General features: G+C 34.6%; 1 protein-coding gene and 1 pseudogene across 6 annotated transcripts in view; both read left to right on the top strand.

Moving 5' to 3' along the window:
• Positions 1-27036, top strand: part of STXBP5L (syntaxin binding protein 5L) — a 385708-nt gene that overhangs the window by 332409 nt on the left and 26263 nt on the right. For all 6 annotated transcript variants that reach the window (XM_072812552.1, XM_072812550.1, XM_072812551.1 and 3 more), the window contains 2 exons: positions 24083-24253; positions 26777-27016. In XM_072812552.1, the coding sequence (XP_072668653.1) occupies positions 24083-24253; positions 26777-27016 (411 nt within the window). The remainder of the gene's footprint in view (positions 1-24082; positions 24254-26776; positions 27017-27036) is intronic.
• Positions 998-2019, top strand: LOC140624740 (actin-related protein 2/3 complex subunit 1A pseudogene; annotated as a pseudogene).

The following is a 27036-nucleotide window of genomic DNA, read 5'->3' as shown; positions in this document are numbered from 1 at the left end:
TTTTTTTTTTTTTAAGATTTTATTTATTATGAGAGAGAGAGAGAGAGGCAGAGACATGGGCAGAGAGAGAAGCAGGCTCCATGCAGGGAGCCCCATGTACTCGATCCCGGGACTCCAGGATCACACCCTGGGCCAAAGGCAGAGGATCACACCCTGGGCCGAAGGCAGATGCCAAACCGCTGAGCCACCCAGGGATCCCCCGAATTCAAACCTTATGTGTACATAATCCAGGGGCTGGCACATAACATTATGAATATATTGTTATATATTCACCAAGAATACTATAAGTGAAACACAAACCCCCATAAGCCCGTAAAATAGATCTATTACAAGAGAAATTCCACCCAATGAAAAGATTCATGAAAAGGCCATGGTCAAAGAACTGCAGTGATTATTTATTTGAGTGTAGAACTAAAATCAACAGTGCCAAATATGATTACAAAATATAATGTAAACTTAAAATCTGTAGCAATATAGAAACAATAGTGAAATTCTAAAGTTGAGAGATGGAATGTAGAGAGGAGGTTAGAGTTCCCAACAAAAGAGAATTCTATAGCTAAATTTGGTGGTTAATTGGTGGTAAAGTGAGAACAAAAACAATCAGAGGAAGAAGAATTACACTAATTTCACTTTTCATAAGGGGAAATAAGTTACTATGCATAGCTAACAATTTAAGAAAAATACATATTCAAGGTAACCACTAGAGAAAAGGTAAAATATCTCAAAATTTCAAAAATTAAGCAAAGGGTAATATACAGTTAAAAAATCAGAAAATAAAGACCGTATATTAAAAGTGGATATAAAATGCAGAAGCAGCAGCAGACAAAGAAGATACAACCCACTATAAAAGAAGGAGATAGAATAGAGCCTGTTGATGTTGACTGACCAGAGTCTTCAGATTCTCCATTTTGAGACTCTCAGGACTTCCCTGACTCTACCTTTCTACCTTTTGAAAACACCAAGAATATGGTCACTGCAACAACTTTGTACTAGAGTAATGACTTATCATATTCAGATTGCCCTTAACCACAATAACTACAGACTTCATATCTATAAGAAGAATCAGAGCCAGTGGGTGAAACCTCATGAACTCCAGGAGCACAGTGGACACATCACAAATATGTACTGGTCTTTCAAGAGTGACTACACTGTCCTTTGCAGGAGCCAGGAAGATGGTATCTGGAAACTTACCCTGGTGATCTTCAGAATTAATTATGTAGCCATTCTTGTGAACTCATCCCTTCTAGAGAACATATTTGCTATGAATAGTGAAGCACAATTCATTTCTGCTTATTACTTGAGCATGAAAATGGCAAGTAGGTAAGCAAACACATTAAAAGGTCCTCAATTTGAAATGGCATACCAACAGTGTTTTCCTGGCAGCAGGATTATGTGACTTCAAATGCAGTGCTTCTGCATACATTAAAGAAGTGAATGAAAACCAACCAGTATGCCATAGGGCAGCAAGATGCATTTTGGTTAGCTGATATCAGAGTCCAATGGTACTAGGAACTGGGTCCCAGCTTCAATTTCTCTGCCAGTGGGAACTCTGTGGCCTAGGTCAGCTATGACAGCAATGTGACTATTGCTGATGCTTCAATGTTCAGGTTTCATCTGAAAACAGTTGCTGCCACTCCTGAATGAATTATTTGTCTCAAAGAATACCATTGTGTAGCTGCCAGCCATGGCTACTACCCAGTATTCTTTAACTAAGATGACCACGGCTCCTTTTTTTTTTTTTTTTTTTTGACCACAGCTCCATGACTTTAGTCTCCAAACATTCCAAAACAAAGCATCCAGCACATGTTAGCTATGAAATACTTCCAAAACATGGGCAAGAGAGTCACAACTGAGTACTACATCACAGCCTCAGAGATATTGCACCAGAATAGATAGCAATTAACTCAAGTGGACAAACAAGATTACTGGAAATTCTGCTGTACAGGAATTAATGGAGGCATGATAGTTTGGGATTTCAAAACCTTAGAATCTTCTATCCAAGGCCTTCAAATAATTTGAAGCTGAATGAACCTCTTTGATCTAGTATGACAATTGACAACTAACTGCGGTATGTGATTTGCATGATGGTGAGGAAAACCAACCACAAGGAAACAGTGAAAACATGTATCATGCAAATATCATTTATGCATTTTGTTTAAATATCATTGGCAGAAGTGTTGAATGTTTAAAACAGCAGTCTTTTAAAATTTTTATTTTATTTTATTTTATTTTGGTGCTTTATTCCATTCTTGACCAAAGCTGCTTTTAAGCAATTCATTATGGAAAATTGTTGATTGATTTAAGTGAGAGGAGGTGGTATGTAAATTGTCTCCTAGAAAATTAAGTAAAATAAGATGTTCTTTAAAATAGAACTTAGATGAACCATCTCTCATGCCAGTAGATATAGTAAAATAATTTGCTTTGTATTATAAGAAAAAGGCTTTCAGCATGTATCACATAACAAAATCCAACAACAAAAAAATCTAAAACAAGATGATTCAAAAGTTAGTAGTAGAGTATATTAGACAACTACTGGTAAAAATAAAACAGGAGTTAATATATTAATATCCAAACTGAGTTCAAGACAAAATACATTAAGTTAGAAAGTGCTTATAGGGATCCTTGGGTGGCGCAGCGGTTTGGCGCCTGCCTTTGGCCCAGGGCGTGATCCTGGAGATCTGGGATCGAATCCCAAATCGGGCTCCCGGTGCATGGAGCCTGCTTCTCCCTCTGCCTATGTCTCTGCCTCTCTCTCTCTCTCTGTGACTATGATAAATAAATAAAAATTAAAAAAAAAAGAAAGTGCTTATATTTATAGTGATGAAATGGACATCCACAATTAAACTCTTAAAAAATTTTTATTTATTTATTTATTTATTTATTTATTTATTTATTTATTTATTTATATTCATGATAGACATAGAGAGAGAGAGAAAGGCAGAGACACAGGCAGAGGGAGAAACAGGCTCCATGCCGGGAGCCCAACGCAGGGCTCAATCCTGGGACTCAAGGATCGCACCCAGGGTCAAAGGCTGGCGCCAAACCACTGAGCCACCCAGGGATCCCCATGAAACTCTTAAAAATTTTAATAAGCCAAGTAACGTGGATTAGCAATTATACTTCAAAAACTATAATAGAATAAAAAGAAATAGAAATGCAATAATAATGAGAGATTTTGACATAATTTAATGACAACTCAAGAAAATAAAAAATAAAACATGAGGAAAAAAGAAACATAACTTATATGAAAGACTTGTTGAATATTTCTTGAACTTTATACCTTAAAAATTTTTCAAGTACCTATGAAAATTTAAGCCTATATTAAAGCCACAAGAAAACCTCAATACTTTAGAATGTTACAAACCACATTCTCTAATCACAAATTAATGACATAAGAAATAACAAAAATAGAAAACAAAAACAATCTCTAAAACCTGGAGGATTTTAAACTCTCACATAACCCTTGGGCTTGGTTTCTGACTAACTAGATCAGTAGCTAGATTTTTGTTTCCTATCTCTAGTAATATGGATCAAGAACTCTGAAAATTATAGACTAAGGATCTAGAAAGTAGTGAAGAAACTACAAAAATCCTACAGTAGAGAACAAAGAAGAGAAACTAGAGAAAAAATTCTGGGATGCTAAGAAAGGCAACAAAAAATTACCATAACAATTCATTCCAGTTGAAATTAATTTTATTAATAACAAAGACTTTTAAATGAGACTTTTTAGGATGTTCAGAATGATCAAAATAATTTTTAAAAGACTGATAAATTATAAAGCTAAAGTTTTTCATAAATGAAAAACCAATGAAGAATCTTGGATAACAATGCAGGCATCTGGGTGGCTCAGTCAGTTAAGCATCTGTCTCTTGATTTTGTCTCAGGTCATGATCTTGGTGTCATGGCATTGAGCACAGCATAGAACTCTATGCTCAGTGGGAATGTACTTGAGATTCTCTCTCCTCTCCCACTGCACCTCCCTTCTATGCTCTCTTTCTGTCTCTCCCAAATAAATAAATGTTAAAAAAAAAAAGAATCTTGGATAATAATGAACAAATAGAGAACATCAATAAAGAAATAGAAATTATAAAAAGAAACAAGTAGAAATTCTGGAGCTAAAATTACAATAACTAAAATGAAAAATTCACCAGAAATACTCAGCAGCAGATTTGAGTGCCGTTTTGATTAAGGGACTTATGAAACATCATCAAGCATACCAATATTATAGGAATACCAGAAGGAGAAGAGAAGAGAAAAAGGGGAAGAAAGAATATTTGAAGAAATAATAGCTGAAAACTTCTCACATTGGAGGAAAGACATGAACTACAGATCCAATAAATTCTTCAAACTCCAAGTATAATAAACTCAAAGAGATACTCAGATGCATTATAATCAAAGTTTTACAAAGAGAGGATCTTAAAAGCAGCAAGAGAGAAATTATTCCTCATAAATAAGAAATCCTCAAGAAGTTTGATAGCCAAATTTATAGTAGAAGCCAAAGAGGCCAGAAAGCAGTGGGATGACATATTTAAAGTGCTGGGGAAAAAAATCTGTCAACAAAGAATTCCTGTATCTGGCAAAATTTTCCTTCAAAAAATAAAGAGACATTAAGACATTGCAAACAAAAGCAAAGAGAGGCCATTATTATCAGACCCTCCCGGGATCCCTGGGTGGCGCAGCGGTTTGGCGCCTGCCTTTGGCCCAGGGCGCGATCCTGGAGACCCGGGATCGAATCCCACGTCGGGCTCCCGGTGCATGGAGCCTGCTTCTCCCTCTGCCTGTGTCTCTGCCTCTCTCTCTTTCTCTCTCTGTGACTATCATAAATAAATGAAAATTAAAAAAAAAAAAAAAAAAAAGACCCTCCCTACAAGAAATACTAAAGATAGTCCTATAGGCTGAAATGAAAGGAAATTAGACAGTAACCTAAAGACATATGAAGAAATAAAGAACAATGGTAAAAATAACTATAGGTAGATATAAAAGCCAGTATTATTACATTTTTTAGTTTTAACTCCTTTTTCTTATTTTCTCCATGAGTTTAAGTGTTAAGTGTGTAAATCTTAATGGGCATGTAATAAAGATATAAAGACAAAGATATAAGGGAAGGTGATGAATATTTATAGCAACAGTTTTGTATGCTATAGAAGCTAAATTAGTACAATTAGTACAATTCAAAAGACACTGTTATGAATTTGTAATCACCAACATAACCATTAACAAAAATAAACAAAAGGAAATATGAAGGGAATAAAAAGATATGCTGAGAAAAAATTAAATATGAAAGAAGGCAGTATCGAAGCAATTCATGAACAACACAAGCTATACTTCTGGAAAACAAATAGAAAAATGGCAGAAATGCTTCCATATCAGTAATCATTTTAAATGCAGATGGATTAAATGCACCAATTAAAAGACAGATTGGCAGAATAGATTTAAAAATATATAATCTAACTATATATTATCTACAAGAGAGCCATTTTAAATAAATTTTTAAAAACCCACAAATAGATTGAAATTAAAAGGATGGAAAAAGGCTCCATGCAAGTAGTAACCAAAAGAGAGATTGCATGGCAAAATTAGTACCAGACAAAGTAGCCATAAGTAGAAAACTATTTCAAGAAACAAAGAAAGATATAGAGTTAATTTGGTGAGAAAATATAATAATTGCAAACAAATGTGCATCAAATAGCACACCCAAAATATGTGAAGCAAACATTGACAGAATTGAAGGGGGAATTAGTTCTATAACAACAGTTGAGGAACTCAATAGCTTGCTTTCAATGATGGGTAGCAAATCTAGACAGGAGATCGAACATGAAATAGAGGACTTGAATAACACTATAAGCCAACTAGCTTTAACAGACAAAATACTCCACATAATAACAGAATGCATACTCTTCTCAAGTACATATGGAACATTCTTGAGTATGGAACATATTTTAGGCCGCAAAACAGGTCTCAGTAAATTTAAAAATATTAAAATCATACAAAGTTTTTCTCTATCCATCATGGGATGAAACTAGAAATCAGTAAAAACTGAAATTCACAATATTTGGAAATTAAACTGCACACTTGTAAACAATTAATAGGTCAAAGAAGAAGTCACAAGTAAAATGTGAAATACTTTGAATACATTAAAATAATAAGCAAAATTTGCAGGTTACACCAAAGACATGACTCAGAGGACAATTTATAGCTATAAATGTTTTATAGCTATAAATGCCAAATCAATAACCCAACTCTGTACTTCAACAAACGGTAAAAGATGACCAAACTAAACCAAAAGTTAACAGAAGTACAGAAATAATAATGATTACAGATAAAATAGAGAATAGAAAAACAATTATCAACAAAACCAAAGATTTGTTCCTTAAAAAGATTAACAAATCAATGAACCTTTACCTAGACTAAGAAAAAGAGGGAAGATGCAAATAAAATCAAAATGAAAGTGGGAACATTACTATCAACCCTACAGAAGTGAAGATAATACTTTAAACAATTATATACCAACATTAGATAACTTAGATGAAATAGGCAAATTCCTAGAAACACATGAATTTCCAAAACTGACTCAAGAGAGAAATCTCAACATAGCTAAAATAAGTAATGATGTTGAATCGGTACTCAAAAACTTCCTGACAAAAGAAGATCAAGGATGAGTTGGCTGGCAAATTCTACCAAATATTTAAATAATTGACATCAATCCTTCTCAAACTCTTCCAAAAATAGGAGAGGAGGGGAACATTTCCTAACTCATTCTGTAACACCAGCATCACCCTAATTTCAAAGCTAGACAACACAATGAAATTAGAAACCAACATCCCTTATGAATATGCATGCAAAAATTCAAATTAGCAAACAGCATCCAATAGCAAGAGAATTATGTACCATGGCTAAGTGGGATTTATCCCAGAAATATAAAGGTGATTCAACAGAAGAAAATAAAAGATGTAAAAACATTAATAGAATAAAAGAAAAAGCATGATACAGATACACCTCAATTAAGACTGAAAAAGCATTTAATAACATTGAACATCTATTCATGATAAAAATACCCAGAAAACTAGAAATGGAAGGGAACTTCCTTAAACTGACAAAGGGCATTCCTAAAAAACCCACAGACAAGATCCTACTGAATGATGAAAGATAAAAACTTTCCTCCTTAAGATCCAGAAGGTTACCTGTTTTTACCACTTCTATTCTATATTATACTGGAAGTTCAGCCAGAGAAATTAGGCAAGTAATAAAAGGCATTCAAGAAATGAAACTACACCTATTGACATATGTTATCCTGTATGTAGAAAATCCCAAAGAAACCACAAAAGAACAACTAGAATAAATGAATTTAAGCCAAGTTGCAGGATATAATATAAACAACACAAAATCAATTGTTTCTATACATCAATGAAAATTTTTAAAAAGTATTTAAAAATTCTTTTTTATTTTTTTTATTGGAGTTCAATTTGCCAACATTTAGCATAACACCCAGTGCTCATCCTTTCCTGATTGTCATACAGTTGATATCATATGGTATGTAAGCTTTTCAGATTGACTTCTTTCATTTAGTGATACGTATTTAAGGTTCCTCAGTATGTTTTTTACAGTTTCGTTGCTCACTGCTTTTTGGAATATTTCATTGTCTAGATATACCACAATTTATCCATTCACCTACTAAGGGACATCCTGGTTGCTTCTAGGTTTTGGCAATTAATGAATAAAGCTGCTATAAACATTCATGTGCTGGTTTTTATATGTACCTAAGTTTTCATTTTAGGGGGTAAATACCAAAGAGCATGATTGATGAATCATATGGTAGGAGTATGTTTACTTAGGAAATTGACAAACGGTCTTCCAATGTGACAATGTATTTTTTGGATTCCCTAACAATGAATGAGAGTTCCTGTTGTTCCATATTCATTCTAGCATTTGGTGTTGACACTGAAATTTTTGCCATTCTACTAGGTATATAGTTTTTTCTCGTTAATTTGCAATTTTAAATATTTTTATATGCTTATTTGCCATCTGTCCATCTTCTTTGGTGTAGTATCTGTGCAGATCTTTAGCCCATTTTTTAGTTGGGTTGTTTATTTTCTTATTGCTGAGCTTTAAGTGTTCTTTGTGTATTTTTTTCCTTTTTTTCTTTGTGTATTTTGGATAGCAGTCTTTATCTGATATATCTTGAGGCACCTGAATGGCAGTTTTTTAAGCATTTGATTCTTGATTTCAGCTCAGGTCATGATTTCAAGGTCATAAATTCCAGCCCCATGTCAGGCTCTGCACTCAGCAGAATCTACTTACTTGAAATTATCTCTCCCTTTCCCTCTGCACCTCCTGTTTGTGCTCTCTAAAATAAATAAATCTTTTAAAAAATAAACACTATCCGATGTATCTTTTGCAATTGTTTTCTCCCAGTGTATGTCATCCTCTCATTCTTTTGATAATATCTTTCACAGGGCAGAAGTTTCTAATTTTAATCAAGTCCAACTTAATTTTTTCTTTCATGGATCATGCTTCTGATGTTATATCTAGAAAGTCATCACCAAATCCAAGGTCATCTAGATTTTATGTTTTCTTCTAGTTGTTTTCTAGTTTTGTGTTTTCAGTTTAGGTGTATGATCCATTTTGAGTTGTTTTGAAGGGTATAATATCTGTGCCTAGATTTTTTTTTTTTTTTGCATGTAAGTGTCCAGTTGTTCTAGCACCATTTGTCAAGGAGACTGTCTTTGTTCCATTGAATTGCCTTTGCTCCTTTATCAAAGATCACTTGACTATATATGTATGGATCTATTTCTGGGATTTGTGCTCTGTTCCCCATTGATCTATTTGTCTATTTTGTCACCAATACCACACTGTCCTCATTATGTTAGCTTTATAGTGAGTCTTATAGTTGGGTAGCACCAGTCCTTTGACATTGCTCTCCTCTTTAAATATTGTGTTAATTATTGTGGGTCTTTTGCCTCTCTATATAACTTTACAATCAATTTGTCAGTATCCACAAAACAACTTGCTGGGATTTGTTTGGACTGTGTTGAATCTATAGATCAAGTTGGGAAGAACTGACATCTTGACAATATTGAGTCTTGCTATCAATGAGCACAGAATATCCTTTTATTTGTTCTTCAATTTCATCAGTAAAGAGATTTTTTTGTAGTTTGGTAGATTTCCTCATAGAGATCTCATAAATTCTTTGTTAATTTATACCTAAGTATTTTATTTTTGAGTGAGCCAATGTAAGTGTTACTATTTTTAATTTCAAACTCCATAGCTAGTATATAGAAAAACTCTTGTCCCATGTAAATGCTCACCAAAGAGTAACCTCAGCAGAGGAAAATTTTAACAATCAAGGGGGTAGAATGACCCATTCTGTGGATACATATTAACCTCTTTCCCAGTCAACCCTCTCAGCACATAATGGGCTCATGAACAAAGAAACCATGGTGATAGGAATGGAGGCTATGCATGGACTGAGCAACATGGACTTTCACTCACCAAAGCTGACCTAGCTACAATCACTACTGAGTGCCCAATATGACAGCAATAGAAATCAACACTTTCTCTAATTTGGCACCATTCCCTGGGTGATCAGCCAGTTACCTGGTGGCAGATTGTTTACATTGGACCATTTTTCATCAGGGAAGGGAAAGGATGTTATGCTTACTGGAATAGACATTATTCTGGATATGAATCTGCCCTCCCTTCTGGAATTTTTTTGCCAAAATTAACATCCATGGACTTACAGGATAACTTATCCACCATTATGGTAATGCACACAGCATCAATAAATTAATTTCAAAGCAAGTGAAGTTTGGCAGTGAGCCAATGCTTATGGGATTCACTGGTCTTACCTTGTTCTCCACCATCCTGAAGCAACTGCCTACATACATATGTATTACCAATTTTTTTATTAATGTTAGTATATCTTTCATTATCCCTTTACTTTTAATCTATATATGCATGTATACTTAAATTGGGTGTCTTGTAGAAAACATAGTTGGAACTTGTTTTTTAACTATTCTGATAATCTTTGGTTTATTTAGAACATGCATATTTAAAGTGATTATTCTGTTGGATTAGTGTCTACTATAGTCCTTACTGTTTTCTTGTTCTTTGTTCCTATTTTCTTTTTACTTTTTTTCTGCTTTTGGGGAGTAAACTGAGCATTTTATAGAGGATTCCTTTCCTTCTCTTTAGTATATCAGTTAGACTTCTCTTTTTTACTTTTATTTTTAGTAGTTACTCTTGAGTTTACAATATACATTTACAGCTGATCCAAGTCCAGTTTTAAATAACTATACTGCTTCATGGGATGTGCAAGTGCCTTATAATAACAAAGCCTTCCCAATTTCTCCCTCCTACTTCTTGAATCATTACTGTCATTCATTTTGCTTGTCAGCTACACTGTTATCTTATACGCTTTTTGGAAACATAGTTTGGTTTCTAAGAAGCGTAATTGGGCCCTGGAACAAAGTTCAAGCATATCTAAAGAATAAAAAACAAATAGCACCTAATAACATAAGATTCACAATGTCTGGTTTCCAGGCAATGATATCATATCAATAGGAAAATGCAACCCATGATGAAGAGAAAATATCAATCAACAGAAACTAACCCAGAAGTGATACATAGGATAAATCCAGTAGACAAGGACATGAAATCAACTATCATAAATATACTCAATATATTCAAGGATATAGAAGAAAGCACAAGCATGTTAAGAAGAGACATGGAAGATATCAAAAAGACTCAAATTGAACTTTTAGAAATGAAAAACAAATGTATGACATTACATGACATATATTCTAGATGGGATTAACAGGAGAATTGACAATGAAAAAGAAAACATTACTGAACTCAAATTTGTACTCTCCAAAATGAAACAAAGGAATAAAAAGACCAAAATAATGAATGGAGAATTAGTGATCTATTGTTTAACTTCACATTATCTAATACACATACAATAGGAGTCTCAGAAGAAGAAAGGACGGGACAGTAAAAATGTTTTAATAAGTCATGCCACAAATCTTCCTAATTTGATGAACACTGTAAATCCACAGATCCTAGGAGCATAATGAAATTCAAGCATAAGAAACATGAAGAAAACTACATCAAATTATATCATCATTGAAATCCAGAGGGGGGGATATATTAACATATAGAATAACAAATATAAAAATAACAGCAGACTTCTAAGATAGAAGAGAATAGAAGAATATTTTTAAGTACTGAAAAAAGTGACAATCTAAAATTCTGTACTCAAAAAAATATCATTACAAATGAAGGTGAAATAAATACTTTTAGTGGCAAAAGTTGAAAAGATCCAGGACTAAAAATTAAGCTCTATAAGAAACATTGCAATTAATCCTCTGAAAGAAGGAAAACAATATAGAGGAAAATCAAGATATACACAGAGGAATGAAGATCCCTGAAAATGGCAAATATATGAGTAAGTGAAATAGATTATTTAAATTTCTTTAAAAAATAATTGATGACTAGAAACATCCCAAATATCCATCAATGAGTGAATGTTAAAAAAAATTGTGCCATGTCCATACAGCAGAAAATTCCTCAGCAATAAAAAGAAATGAACTCTGGATAAATACAACCTCCAGATTCTCAAACTAATCATGGTGAGTAAAAGAAATTAGACAAAAATAAATATAAACTGTATGATTTCTCTTACATAAAATTCCTGGAATGCAAATTAATGTACAGTAACAAAGAACATCAGTGGTTGTTGGCCAGTAGACAGAAGCAACAAGGAGGCATTAAAAATAAGAATGAGGCAACTCAGAGAGGGGATGGATACATTATTTTTCTATGAAAACTGAAACAAAATAGTTTTTTCAATTTTAAATATGTGCTGCCTATTGCATGTTAATTCTCAACCTATGCTGAGGAATGTGATTGTCAGAGATCCATCAGCTAAGAATGAGGAACAACAATTTCTCAGACATCCAGAAACTAAGAGTTCACTACATGTAGATTTTAAGCTTACATTTATTTTTTATTTTTTTAAAGACTTTATGTATTTATTCATGAGAGACACAGAGAGAGAGGCAGAGACATAGGCAGAAGGAGAAGCAGGCTCCATGCAGGGAGCCCAATGTGGGACTTGATCCCAGGATTGTGGGATCACACCCTGAGCCAAAGGCAAGTGCCCAACCACTGAGCCACCCAGGCATTCCTGAGCTTAAATTTAAATACTAGTGGGGGAGGAGCTAGGATAATTCAGTAGTAAAAGTACTCTAAGCTTGCCTGGTCACCCAATTCAAGCAGATAATTATAAAACCATTCTGAATACTCAGGAAATTGACCTGAGGACTGATAAAGCACTCTACACAAGACAGAGAAGAGGCCATGTTGAGGAAGGTGGGAAGTACAGACACAGGGTTTGGGGAAGAAGCAGATCATGGGTGCTACAGAGTGGGGGAGCCCTGGTCATAGAAGGAAGAGAAAGAGAGGAACACACAGGGAATTACACAAAGAAAACACTTCCCCATAGCCATTGACTAGGAAAACAAGAAGGGTTGATTTTCCTGAGTTTTTATAACCACGGGGCTCAAAGACTGGAGTTAGAGAGGTCTGTAGCATGGCAGGTGTGGAGCCCAGTTAGCACTGCTGTGTTCCTGTGGGGGAAGGCAGATAGCCCAGGAGCAGACAGCCCAGAGACAGACGGTGTAATCAGAGGATCCCTTGGGACACACTGGGAGAGACGTTTCCACTTCCTGGAGTACATCCAACAGAGGTGGCATTGCTTCTCCAGGGACAAAGGAGCCAACAGGCACCATTCCTCAACATAAACTAACTTCAGCGTCAGCAGTGGCTACCTAACCCGCTTTTACCAGGTCCTGTCCTGCTGTGATCTGCCGGTAATTCTTTTCTCGGGCAAGTGTGCCTGAGCAGCAGTACAGCAGACCCCTCCTCCCAAAGACCAGCAGAAACCTTCCCCAACATACACACACACACACACACACACACACACACACACACACACCAGGTCTACTGACCATAGAGTTCTGCAAAGCTCCAGCTCTAGTGGAAACAGCATCAGGGTTCTTTCAGCCAGCAGACCAGAGCACACCTAGTTAAAACTCGCCACACTCTGGACAAGGTCAAAACACTCCCCACTGCAGGTAGGAGAAACTCTGCAGAGAACTGACTTGAGGGAAAGAGCAGCCCAAATACAGCAGTATAGTCCATGCAACACACACCAGAGATGCTTCCTGAAGCACCAGGCCCTGGACATTATATGATCTCCATAAAGCCTTTACCTTCAGAAGCAGGAAACATAACAGGCTTTCCTAACACACAGAAGACAGAGTCCTAGACAAAATGTGACATGGAGGAATTCATCTCAAAAGAAAACAAGAGAAGGTCATGGTCAGGGACCTAATAGAAACAGATATAAGTAATATGCTTGATCCAGAATTTAAATCCAATCATAAGGATACTGTAGGCTGGCCTTGAGAGACACATAGAAGACATCAGGGAGACCCTTACTGCAGAGATGAAAGAGCTAAAACACAATCAGGCCAAAATGAAAAATGCAGTATCTGAGATTCAAAACCAACTGGGTATAATGACCACAAGGATGGAAGACACAAAGGAACAAACAAGTTCCTAGAAGATAGAATTATGGAAAATAATGAAGCCAAACAAAAGAAAGAAAGAAAAGTCTTGGATCATGAAAGTAGACCTAGGGAACTCAGTGACTTCACCAAATGTCCTAACACTCATATCATAGAAGTCCAAGAAGAGAGAGAAAGGGCGGGGCGGGGGGGGGGGGCAGAAGTTTATTTGAAGACATTATGGCTGAAAGCGTCCCTAATTTGGGGAAGAAAATAGACATCTAAATCCAGGAGACACGGAGCACTCCCATCAAAATCAACAAAAGCAGGCCAACACAAAGGCATATCGTAGTTAAATTTTCAAAATATAAAGAAAAAAATCCCAAAAGCAGCAAGACAAAAGAAATCCCTAGCTCAAGACAAATAAGGTTACCACACATTTAAAGAAGAGTTAATACCTATTCCTCTCAAGCTGTTCCAAAAAAAGTGGAAACAGAAGGAAAATGTCAATGAGGCCAATATTACCTTGCTTCCAAGACGAGACAAAGACCAAAAAAGAGAACTGCGGGCCCATATCCCTGATGAGCATGGATGCAAAAATTCTCAACAAAAGACTAGCAAATTGAACCCAGCAGTACATTAAAAGAATCATTCACCACAATCAGGTGGGATTTATTCCTGGGCTGCAAGGGTGGCTCAATATTTGCAAATGAATCGTGATACACCACAATAAAAGAAAGGATAAGAACCATATGATCCTCTCAATAGATGCAGAAAAAAAAATTGAGAGAGCACAACATTCATTAATGAGAAAAACCATCAACAAAGTAGGGATAAAGGGAACATACCTCAAAATAATAAAGGCCATATACAAAACCCCACAGCTAATATCTTCCTTAATGGGCAAAAAACTAAGAGCTTTTCCCCTTTGGTCAGGAACAAGACAGGGATGTCTATTCTCACCATTGTTATTTAACATAATACTGGAAGTCCTAGCCTCAGCCATCAGACAACAAGGAAATAAAAGGCATCCAAGTGGGTAAGGAAGAAGCCAAACTTTCACTATTTGCACACAACATGATTCTCTATGTTGAAAACCCAAAGGACTCCACCAAAAAATTGCTAGAACTGATACATGAACTCAGTAAAATCACAGGATATAAAATCAACACACTGATATCTGTAGATTTCACTTGTATGTTAAGTTCAAGAAACTAAACAGATGAATATGGGAGAAAAAGAAAGACAGTCAAAATGACAAAAAAGACTTATCTATAGAGAACCAACTGAGGATTGCAGGAGGGGAAGTCTACAGGGGGTTGGGATAAATGTGTGATGACAATTAAGGAGAGCTCTTGTGGATGAGTACTAGGTTTGTATGTAAGTGATAAATACAAAATTCTACTGGAAGTAATATTATACTGTATGTTACCTGGAATTTAAATAAAAACTTGAGGAAAAAAAAAAAACTTAAGAGAAAAGGGAAAGTAAATCATACAATGAAAATATAATTTTAATCCTAGGGCCTTGTTTAATCAAATAAGAATAGGGAAGAATATTTTAATAACTATGTAAATAATAAAGTTTACAAAAGGAAAAAATAGATTACTAGGCAATGCAATTAAATATATAAATATAATATTATGTCTATGTATTCAAAAGAATGTGATAAAATTATTATACTTACAGGAGATAAAATTTTATACCTTAAACCTGAAGAGAATCAACTGAATAATAAATAGAATTCAGTCACATGGCTGGTTATAAAATTCTTACGTATAACTAGTATTAAAAATTATGCCATATTGGGTCCTAACGTATGAAAAGTTCAATGAGTAGGAGAAAAAAAAAATCTACAAAGAGGCCAAATGAATACAGAAATTTTGTAGTTATAAATAATTAACCTTTAAAATAAGTAGGGTAAAGGTAAGACATTCAATAAATGCTTGGGGCAACTAACTAGGCATCTGAAAAATAATTTCTCTATACCAAAATAAATTCTAGATAATAAAAGTATAAATAGAGAGAAACCATAAAAATGCTTTTAAAAAAAAGCATGTGAAAATGTTTTTAATAGTGTTAGAGCAAATACTTATTTGCTAAAGATAGCACAAAACTCAGTACCCATAGAAAAACAAAACAAAACACTAGTGGTTGATGAAGTTGATTAAAGACAAAAATCAATATAGGAAAAAAACTAAGACAAACGAAATTCTGCAATAAATTTGACAGACAAGTTTAATTTCTACAATGTTCAAAGTGATCAGAATGAATTCATTCATCTCTTAGGAGACTATAGCTAGACCCAGTTTCTTTCTTCCTTCCTTCCTTTCTTTCTTTCTTTCTTTCTTTCTTTCTTTCTTTCTCTTTTTTTTCTTTCTTTCTTTTTCTTTCTTTCTCTCTCTCTTTCTTCTTTCATCTCAGAATAACTGTCTGTTTTTTTTTCTCTCCCCACTCTTAATGTGGGGCTTGATGTGGATACTGACTCGTGACTCAAGACAAAGTGTCAGTTTGCTTTGTCAACATTAATCAGGATATATGGCATTTTAATGTTAAATTTTATTGTTATTTTGAGTTCTGGTCCAAGATGGCAATGTAGGAAGCTGAATTCTTCTCCTTTCATGGATACCACAGATCTATAGCTACACCTGGAGCAATTCCCTCTGAAGGAAATCCAGACTAGCTGAGTGACTCCTACATGTGGATGAATGAGTAAATACCTACATAGAAATGCATCTTTGCACATTCTCAATTATGGTGAGCCAGTAAGAATGAAAAAGACCTCTTGGACAATCACAAAGGATTCAGAGTTCACCAAAAGCTTGGGCCAAGCAAATCATAAGGTTCATCTACACAGGACCATTTCATCAAATCTGGGAGAACTGGCTCTTTTTATCTGTTGTGTAGAAATCTTTACACAAAGAGTTAGGAAAATGAAGAAACAGTATATTCCAAACAATCAAACAAACAAAAACAAGATAAAACTCCAGGGACAGATCTAATGAGATGAAGATAAGTGAACTACCTGATAGTATTCAAAATAGTGGTAATTTACATACTCCCCATGATTAGGAAAACAATGCATGAACAAAATAAGAATTTAAACAAAGAGACAAAATTCATGAGAAAGTAGCTAACAGAAATCACAGACATGAAGAATACAATAAATGCACAGAAAAAATTAATAGGTTCAACAACAGACTGAAGTGAAAGGAAGGATCAGTGAATTTAAAGGCAAAGCAGATTTCATCCAATAGAGAAGCAAGAAAAAAAAAAGGAAAAAGATGAAGACAACTTAAGGTAGTAATGCAACAATGTCAAGTGGGATAGTACTCACATTATAAGAATTAGAAAAGGAGAAATGTGAGAGAAAGGGAAGAAAATTTATTTGAAGAAATAATGTCTGAAAAGTTGTCTAATCTAGGGAAGGAAACTGACATCCAGATCCAGGAGGACCAGAAACTTTGCAATAGGTTGTATCCAAAGAGATCAATACCAAGACACTTAATTGTCAAAAACAAGGAAGAATCTTAAAAACAAGATAAAAAATTGTTAATAAAGGGAATCCCCATAAGGGAATTGGCATAGATGAGCATAAAATTTGCAGACCAGAATGGAATGGCATGATATATTCAAAGTGCTGTAAAAAAACAACCAAACAAACAAAAACACCCTGCCAACCCAGAATATTCTACCCAGGAAAATCATCCTTCAGAATCAAAATAGAAATAGTTTTCCAGACAAGCAAAATCTGGAGCAGTTCATTACCCTATACTGGCCTTACAAAAAGTGTAAAAGGGACTTGAGACAAAATAGTGCTAATTAGTAACAGAAAAATATATGAAAGTATAAATATCACTGGTAAAGGTAAGTATATAGTAAAAATCAGAATAATCAAATGTAATAGAGATATGAAATTCACTTATAAATCTAGTATGAAGGCTAAAAGACAAAAGTTGTAAAACTAACTATAATAATTTGTTAATAGATATGTGAAATAAGAAGATATAAATTGTGACACCAATGACAAAATGTGAGGAGAGTAAAAATGTAGACATTTAGAATGCACTTGAACTAAAGTTGTTATTAACTTAGGTAGACCATTATAAATGTTTCTACACTTAAAACTAATACAATATTTTATGTCAAAAAGAATACAAGTTTTAAGTAACTTAAATAAGTAACATTTTATATAAGTTTTATGGTAACCACAAAGCAAAAATCTATAGTGAATACATAAAAAAGAAAGAAATCTAAGTATACACGAAAAGCATCAAATTGGAAAAAAAAAAAAAGCAATTATACAACCACCAAAAACAATAAGGAAGTAAGTCCATACCTATCAATGGTGACTTTAATTTTTTAAGATTTTATTTACTTGAGAGAGAGAGAAAACACAAGTGGGGGGCAGAGGCAAAGAGAGGGAGAAATAGACTCCCTGCTGAACAGGAAGCCAAATACAGAATTTGATCTCAGGACCCTGGGAGCATAACATGAGCCAAAGGCAGATGCTTCACTGAGCCACCCAGGTGCCCCTCAATGGTAACTTTAAATGTAAATGGACTACATTCTCCAATAAAAAGGCACAGTGGGTGAATGGATTTTTTTTTTTAAATGTAACAACCATATACTACCTACCAGAGACTCACTTTAATTTTAAGTACATATCAGACTGAAAGTAAATGTATGGAGAAAGATATTCCATGCAAATGATAAACAAAAGAGAGCTAGGGTAGCTAGCCCAATTCAACAATACATTAAAAGAATCTTATGATCAAGTGATATTGATCCCAGGAATGAAAGGATGGTTCAGTATCTGCAAATCAATGCGATCTATCATATTAACAAAATGAAGAGTAAAAATCATGTGATTACCTCAAAAGATGCAGAAAAGACATTTGACAAAACTCAGTATCTACTCATGACAAAAATTATAACCAAGTGGGAATGGAGGGAAGGTACCTTCCATAATAAAAACCATATATGACAGGGCCACAGCTAACATATTTGGTGGTGAAAAACTGAAAGCTTTTACTCCAAGAATGCCAGTCTCAACACTTTTATTCAATACAGTATCAGAAGTACAAACCAGGGCAAGGAAAATAATTTAAAGAAATAAAACTATTTGCAAATGAGAAGTATATAGAAAACAATAAGGACTCCACCAAAAACCTATTAAAACTAATAAATTCTGCAAAGTTGCAGAATAGAAAAATCAATATAAAAAACTCAGTTGTATTTCTATATACTAACAATGAACTATTAGAAAAAGAAATTAAGAAAATTCCATATACAATCATATCAAAAATAATACTTAGGATTATATTTAACCAAGGTGATAAAGAACTGTGCACTGAAAACTGTAAAATATTAAGAAACTGAAGACATAAGTAAATAGATATTTCATGTTCATCGGTCAGAAGATGTAATATTGTTAAAGTGTCCAGATAGCCCAAAAGAGTTTATAGATTCAGTGCGATCCCTGTTAAGATTCCAGTGACATTTTTCACCAAAATAAAAAACATAATTTTCATGGAACCACAAATGACTCCAAATAGCTAAAGCAATCTTGAGAAAGAAAAAGAGGCATCATACTTTCTGATTTCAAACTATATTACAAAGCTATAGCAATCAAAACGGCATGGTATTGACACAAAAACAGACACATAAGTCAATGAAATAGAATAGAACCAAGAAATACACACCACACGCACACACACACACACACACGTATATCAATTAATTTACAACAAAGGAACCAAGAATATAAATAGGGAAAGTAAGATCTCTTCAATAAATGGTGCTAGGAAAACCATATAGCCACATGCGTAAGAACAAAACTGAACCACTATCTTATAGCATACACAAAAATCAACTCAAAATGGATTAAAAACTTGACTATAAGACTTTTAACAATAAAACTCCTAGAAGAAAACACAAGTGGTAAGCTCTTTGACAATGGTATTGGTAGGTATTTTTTGGATTTGAAACCAAAAGCAAAAATATGATATAGTGGGACTACATCAAACTAAAAAGCTTCTGTAAAGGAAACTAATGACAAAATGAAAAGACAATCTACTGCATGGGAGAAAATATTTGCAAATCATGTATCTGATACAAGGTTAATAACCAAAATATATAAAGGATTCATGCAATTCAATAGCAATAAAAATTCAGATTAAAAATGGCAGATGGGGTTACTTGGCTGGCTCAGCACAGCATGCAATTCTTGATCTAGGGTTTATGAGTTTAAACCCCATGTTGGGTGTAGAGCCTACTTTTTAAAAATGGGCAGAGGAACTGAATAGACACTTTTCCAAAGACAACATATAAATAACAAATTGGTACATGAAAAGGTGCTTACCATCACTGATCAGTGATGCAAATCAAATGCAAATCAAAACCACAATGAGCTATCATGTCATATCTGTTACAGTGGGTATCATCAAAAAGAAATTACAAGTGTTGGTGAGGGTGTGAAGAAAAGGGAGCTCTTATGTACTGTTGGTAGGAATGTAAATTGGTGCAGCCACTATGGAAAACAGTATGGAGGTGTATAGCCACATTCCTGCAGACTCTTAGCCAGGTATGGGTGATGAACAAGCAAGATCAAAGAAATGACCCAGAGACAGCAATTGAAACCTAGGTTTATTGAGGGAACTTAAGTACAGGGAGTCCAGGAGTGGTCAACTGAACAAAGCATCTGCTGCTGGAAATTCAATGCAGCAAGCTTTTATAGTGTAGCAATTATCCTAGCATTTCTCGGTAGCTTTGCACCTCCTTGCATGACTAATGTTCCAAGGAGATAAAAGCCTGCCACCCGGACATTCTGCATTACTGAATAGATACCTAAAATTGGCCAATCCAGGAGCCCTTGACCTGAAATGCTGAACAACACATTTTCTACATATCTTGCTTGTGGAAAAAAACAGAAGATGCATGGGATCTATACATTCTCAAGATAATGATTAACAGGGGCATTCAGGGTATGCTTGTACAAATGAGCCATCTGGCCCTTAACATACAGGAGTTATATTAAAAATAGAACTACCATATAATCTAACAATCTCACTTATAGGTATTTATCCAAAGGAAATGAAAACAATACATTGAAGGGCTGTCTGCACTCGATGTTCATTTCAGCATTGTTTACAATAGTAGAGATAGGGAAACAACCAAAGTGCCTGTCAGTGGTTGACTAGATAAAGATGTGGTATATACATATATACAATGAAATATTATCCAGCCATGAGAAAGACGGAAATCCTGCTGTTTGTAACATGGATGGACCTTGAGGGCATTATGTGAATTGAAATAAGCCAGACAGAGAAAGACAAATACTGCATGGTATCACTTATATGTTGAATCCCTAAAAAAAATAAAAGTTACTACACTCACAGAAACAGAGTAGAAAAATGGTAGCCAGAACCTGAGGAGTAGGGAAAAATAGGGAAAGGTTTGTGAAAGGGTACAAACTTTGAGCTATAAGATGCATAAGTTCTGAGAATTTAATGGAAAACATGATGACTTCATTGACAACATTGCAATGTATAATTGAAATTTGCTAAGAGAGAACTTAAATGTTCTCCCCCAAAAATAAATATGTGAAATGATGGGCATGTTAATTAAATAGATGGTAGGAATACTTTCCATAATTATGTTATACACTTAAAATACGTTATAATTTTATATGTCAGTTATACCTCATTGAAGCTGAAATTTTAAAAATAGTTATTGCCAATTAAAACATTCTATTCATTACTGACAAAGCCTAAGGCCATGTTTTCAGTAAGAGATTATTTTTCCTAAAACTATAAAGTTGGCCCCAAATAGTTTTAAACATCTACTTAAATGAACAAATTATGAATTAAACTTGAACAAATGGGTAATTATGGAGAAATAAAGAGGAAGAAGCTCTTTGAAACTTTGTATTTCAGAAACTAAACATTAAACTCAAGGTACATAAACCTGTGTTCATTCAAAGTACCTTTAGCTTTGACAACAAAATCATAGCTATGTAAATGTTGCTATAGAAGAATCAAATTGAAACTGGAGAAAATAATAAGCTGATCAAGGGAAAGCCTGTGATTTAGTCCATCCAGATCTTCAGCTTAAATTCCTCAGAAAAAAAATCCTAAAAATAAGGGCTTAAAAACCTCAAAATGTCAGCAAAATGGTAGAGAATGGTGATACTCAAAAAACACTAAAAGACCAATTAAAAATTATATAAACCTCAGGTCTGGTGATTATGATAGTGGAGATGTCCTGCTGTACCAGGCCAACAATAGCACAGCTCCTAGCATTCTAGCTCCAGCATCATCAGTGCTGAGCCACTAACCATAGTTTTTTACTAAAACAGTAACTCCAGTATGGTTGGGTACTCTTTTGGTCTGTAAAGCTTCTGAGTATAACTTACAGGTTCTTCTTGAGATTTTGAGCTGCCTAATATCCTTTAATAAATTCTTTTCCTGCTAAAACAAATTAATCAATTAATCAACATTAAGTCAATTAACAAACCAACTTGTCCTCCAACCAGGGTGTCATGCCTGATTGAAGGGGCAACTTTTCCTAACAGACATACCCAGTAGAGGGCTTATTTTTACAATCTGTACCCCCAGATTTTCTCTTTTTTTCCCCTTAAGTAGGCTCCATGACCAGCATGGAGCCCAATACAGGGCATGCACTCATGACCCTGAGATCAAGACTTGAGCTGAAATCAAATCAGATGCTTGACTGGGCCACCCAGGTGCTCCCAAAGTCACCATTTCTAAATTCATTCTAAGTCTTTGTTAATGCCAGCTGTTGCTCTCAGTGTTTTTCCTATTTATAAGACTACATTTGATAGTGCAGGAGGGGTAGAGCTCTTGAGTTCAGCTTCCCTATGACTAACTCATTGAGGGATATTTCTGCCTTTCCATCTAGGATTCCTGAGATTTGTGTTAATGGATCCAGGCATGGATCTCAATGTGCATTACACAGGACACTCCTAAACTCCACTAAAGAGGTCTTCAAAAATCACTACCCCTTACCACATCCTTTAGCTGGCTCTGTGGCCCAGTTTTTAAGCATATAGACACTAAATGAGAAAATCTGGTTCAGAATCCTGCCTCCATGAAAACTATTTGTATAATATTAAACAACTTTCCAAACCCTTTTTTCTGAGCTTCAGTTTCCTCAACTGCAAAATCAGGACAATAAAGCATCTACCCTTGCAGGACTGTTGTGATGATTATAGGGTAACGTATATGAAGTGTCTGACATTTAAGTATTTGATAATATATTAACTCTCCTTTTTAAAAAATAATAAAAGACACTAATGCATATTAACAGTGAAATCTAATTGTTATTCTTGCACTAGCTGCAAGGAAACCCAGGAAATGGACAAACTATAATACAAAAAGGCTATAATGGAGTAAACATCTGATACCATATGGACATTAAACATGATTCTTCTCCATTTAAGTTTATTGTTCTTTGAATGACCAAAGTACATTTTTAAATGTAGTCTGATGGGATGCCTGGGTGGCTCAGCAGTTGAGCCTCTGCCTTTGGTCCAAGGAGTGATCCCAGAGTCCTGGGATTGAGTCCCACATCACGCTGCCTGTGAGAATCCCGCTTCTCCCTCTGCCTGTATCTCTGCCTTTCTCTGTCTCTGTCTTTCATGAATAAATACATAAAAATCTTTTAAAAAATAAGTGTATTCTGAATATTACAGAACTATGAGAATTCGTTTCAAATATTATATATATCAGCAATTAGAAAAGACCTATTTTTAGTTGTATTATCTCTAAGTTTTAGTTATATCAAAACAGAGTTAAACTCATAAGCTCTAAATAAATAGTACTATTTGTCTTAGACATGAGCAGTTTAAATAGTCTGGAACAAGAATGACAGTAATAATTTTCATTCAGAATTTGCCATATGCCAAGAAGTGTTCTGGCATGAGACATGAATTACCACAAAAACTCCAAGATGTAGATAATATTCCCACTTATAGAAAAGGAAACTAAAGTATGAGGACTTCAGTAATTTGTGCAACTTGTAAATGGTAGAACTGGGATTTGAGCCCAGGAAATCTGGCTGTAAAATCAATATTCTTAAGTATCATTCTCAACTGCATAGTAAGATGCTTCTATTCCACTCCAAGTACTTGAAGTACTTCCAAAACTTATATAAATAGGTATATATTTAAATTAGGCAAAAGAAAGTTGAATATTGTAACCTATTTTGTATTGCCATTAAATGGTACAACACTTAATGTGGACAGAGAATAAATTTTAAGCTATGTTAATTAGCCAAATATTAAAAATGAACTTACATGTAATAAAAATCTTATGAAATTTTTGGCTCACTACTAAAAATGTGACTAAATCTTAAAATAGCACAGACTTAGCCATCTTTATATGGTTTGAAGAAAAAGGAATTCTCACTCTTCATTTATTAATCTACATTTGGATTCCTTTTTATGAAGATTTAATTATTGTATTTATGTTGCCTTTTTCCTCTTGCTACAGATCATGTAAATGGACACTGCACAAGTCCAACCTCTCAGAGTTGCACTTCTGGAAAACGTCTATCCAGTGCTGATGTTTCAAAAGTAAATCGCTGGGGTCCTGGAAGACCACCATTTCGGAAAGCACAATCAGCTGCTTGCATGGAAATTTCTTTACCAGTCACAACAGAAGGTAAGTTAAACATGCAAATTTTTGTGGATATAATTAAAATTTGATATGCCATGAAAACAGGAGCTAGAGGACAATGGATGTAGGTCTTGTGTTTTTAAAACTATAGTCAACCAAAAAAAAAAAAAAAACCTATAGTCAACCCTAGGCAATGAGTAACAGTCTGGTCAAGCTGTGGCCGTGACTCCAAATCCATTCCTTACTGTACCTCCTCCTTCATCGCTAAAATCAGAATGGCTCTGCTTTTTGGTAAACAGCTCCTCTGTACAAAGAGAGGCCTATGCCTTAAACAGTTCTCTATACTACCAGCAGTAATTGAGAGCTTTCTTCCATCTCAATAGCAAGCCTTTTAGTGTCTCTATCTGTGGATAGTTATTTAATGTCTTGCAAGCCTAATTTCCTTAATTGTCAAGAGAATGTGACCAAGATAAAGGCAAGATCGTAGGATGCCTGGCTGGCTCAGTCAGTTGACCATCTATCTTCAGCTAGGGTCATGATCCCAGGGTCCTGGAACCCAGCTATGCCTCTGGCTCCCTGCTTGGCTACCCCTCTCCCCCTACCTGCCACTCCCCCGCTTCTGTTTTGGGAAATAAATAAAGGAAAGAAAGAAAGAAAGAAAGAAAGAAAGAAAGAAAGAAAGAAAGAAAGAAAGAAAGAAAGAAAGAAAGAAAGAAAGAAAGAAAGAAAGAAAGAAAGAAAGAAAGAAAGAAAGAAAGAAAGAAAGAAAGAAAGAAAGAAAGAAAGAAAGAAAGAAAGAAAGAAAGAAAGAAAGAAAGAAAGAAAGAAAGAAAGAAAGAAAGAAAAGAAAAGAAAGAAGAAAAGAAAAGAAAAGAAAAGAAAAGGGCAAGATCTTAAGTACTAAACTTTGCAATCTTCCTCTTCATGTTTTTAAAAGGAAGGATTAATTGCTTACTTATGGAATGAGTGTTGGAGCAGAGATTAAAGTATAAGAGCTCAAAGGCCAGAGATGGTTAGAGAGGGAGGAAAAAAAGGAATCTTGTAGCTTAGTACTAACAGTCTTGCTGACAAAGAATTTTGGGGAAAGATACAGGAAAAAATTATCTTAGAAGATTTTCTATGGTAATTCTATCCTACAAAGTATTTCCCCATTTATCACTTCTCAAGCAATGTGGTAGTAATTTCCCCATTTACCACTTCTCAAAAAATAACAAAAATTAAAAAATTATACCATACTAAATCTGGTTCATGGACATGCAGATAATGTTATCTCTCACACAGGTGTATGAGTAACAAACTTGAATGTTGATGAACCACAAACAGAAAATCTTTTAAAGCATATTAGCTAGAAATTTTATAATAGAAGCAAAATGTAAAGGTTATAGAAGTAGCACTCTTAATCACTTGATTGAGAATTTTAAGTTTTAGACATTTCTGCCTCTAACTTGTACTGGATTCTGGGATAGTTGCTTAACTCTATGTCTCTGTCTCCAAATCTACAAAATTATATAGATTATATTCAAGCTCCTTTGCATCTCTAAGTTTTATTACAAATAATTATCTTTACAAATTCTAAGGGATAAAAAGGGGGAATCAGGAATACTATATTTTGCTTTCTAGAAAAAGGAGAATCTAAGGAACTTATATTTAATCTCTTTTTATAAAAATGAGTCACACTTGTACCTATCAAGAAAGAAAAGGAGTGAATGCAGTGGTAAAAAGAATATGAGGAACTTGAACTTTGGAGCGATTATAAAAACAAAACATTCCTAATGGTAGTTAACTGAGGGGGGTGCATTTATACTTATTGGAGTGTGCACATGTATGAGTGTTGATGAGCAGGAAAACTTTAAACCATCCTGCTTCCTTTAGGTGGCCTGAATCCCTCTCAGAAAGATTACCATTAACAATGAGAATGGCGCTGTCTACAGCTTCTCATTTGATCCTAGGCAAAGTTAGAACTGGATTTGGATTCAAGGTAGGTAGCCTGAAAGTAGTTCAGGGATATAGCATTTGCTCTTTAACCTTGGTAAATACTCCAATTTTTATGACTGTAGTTACTCCAAATATAGTGAAAACAAAAATTGTGTCAGGTAGGGAAATGTATTCACCAAGAACATTTGTGAGTTTGTAAGTAGCCATAATGTTGTCAGTAGGTGGGAACTGCCAAGAAATCATCAGGAATATTTTCAACAGTTGGTAGAAGGGAAGCATAATTAAAATGGTACCAGAAATTCTTATAACTTTGACTACTCAGACAATTTTTTTCCAGATTAGAAAATTTCAACTAATTTGTGAAAATATAGGGAGAAAACATGGTACACTGGAACTCTGGAGACCCAAGTTCCAGCCCCAGCTCTGCCTAAGTTTATGATTTACATTTCTAGACTTCAGTCTCTTCATTATCAAAATAAGCTGGTGAACTGGACAAGCTGTCTTCCAGATTAGTCAACAAGGAATCAAATTCCACTTCCCCTTCATAATTTTGGTTTTCATGTACTAAATCTGACTTTACTTATTATGGAAATACACTAACACTTAATTTTTGTTTTTTTTACACTACTATAGAAAGCCGAGAAAATTCTTATAATCGTTCTAGGAGCTCTAGCATCTCCAGTATTGACAAAGATTCAAAAGAAGCAATTACAGCACTATACTTCATGGAGTCCTTTGCTCGGAAAAATGACCCTACAGTCTCCCCTTGTTTGTTTGTTGGAACTAGTCTGGGAATGGTGTTAATCATCTCCCTGAACCTACCTTCAGCAGATGAACAAAGATTTACAGAGCCAGTCATGGTATTGCCAAGTGGTAAGACTTTTTATTTATTC

Source organism: Canis lupus, chromosome 35, assembly GCF_048164855.1.
Source record: "Canis lupus baileyi chromosome 35, mCanLup2.hap1, whole genome shotgun sequence".
Taxonomy (NCBI): Eukaryota; Metazoa; Chordata; class Mammalia; order Carnivora; family Canidae; genus Canis; species Canis lupus.
This window is presented reverse-complemented; position numbering and strand designations above follow the sequence as displayed.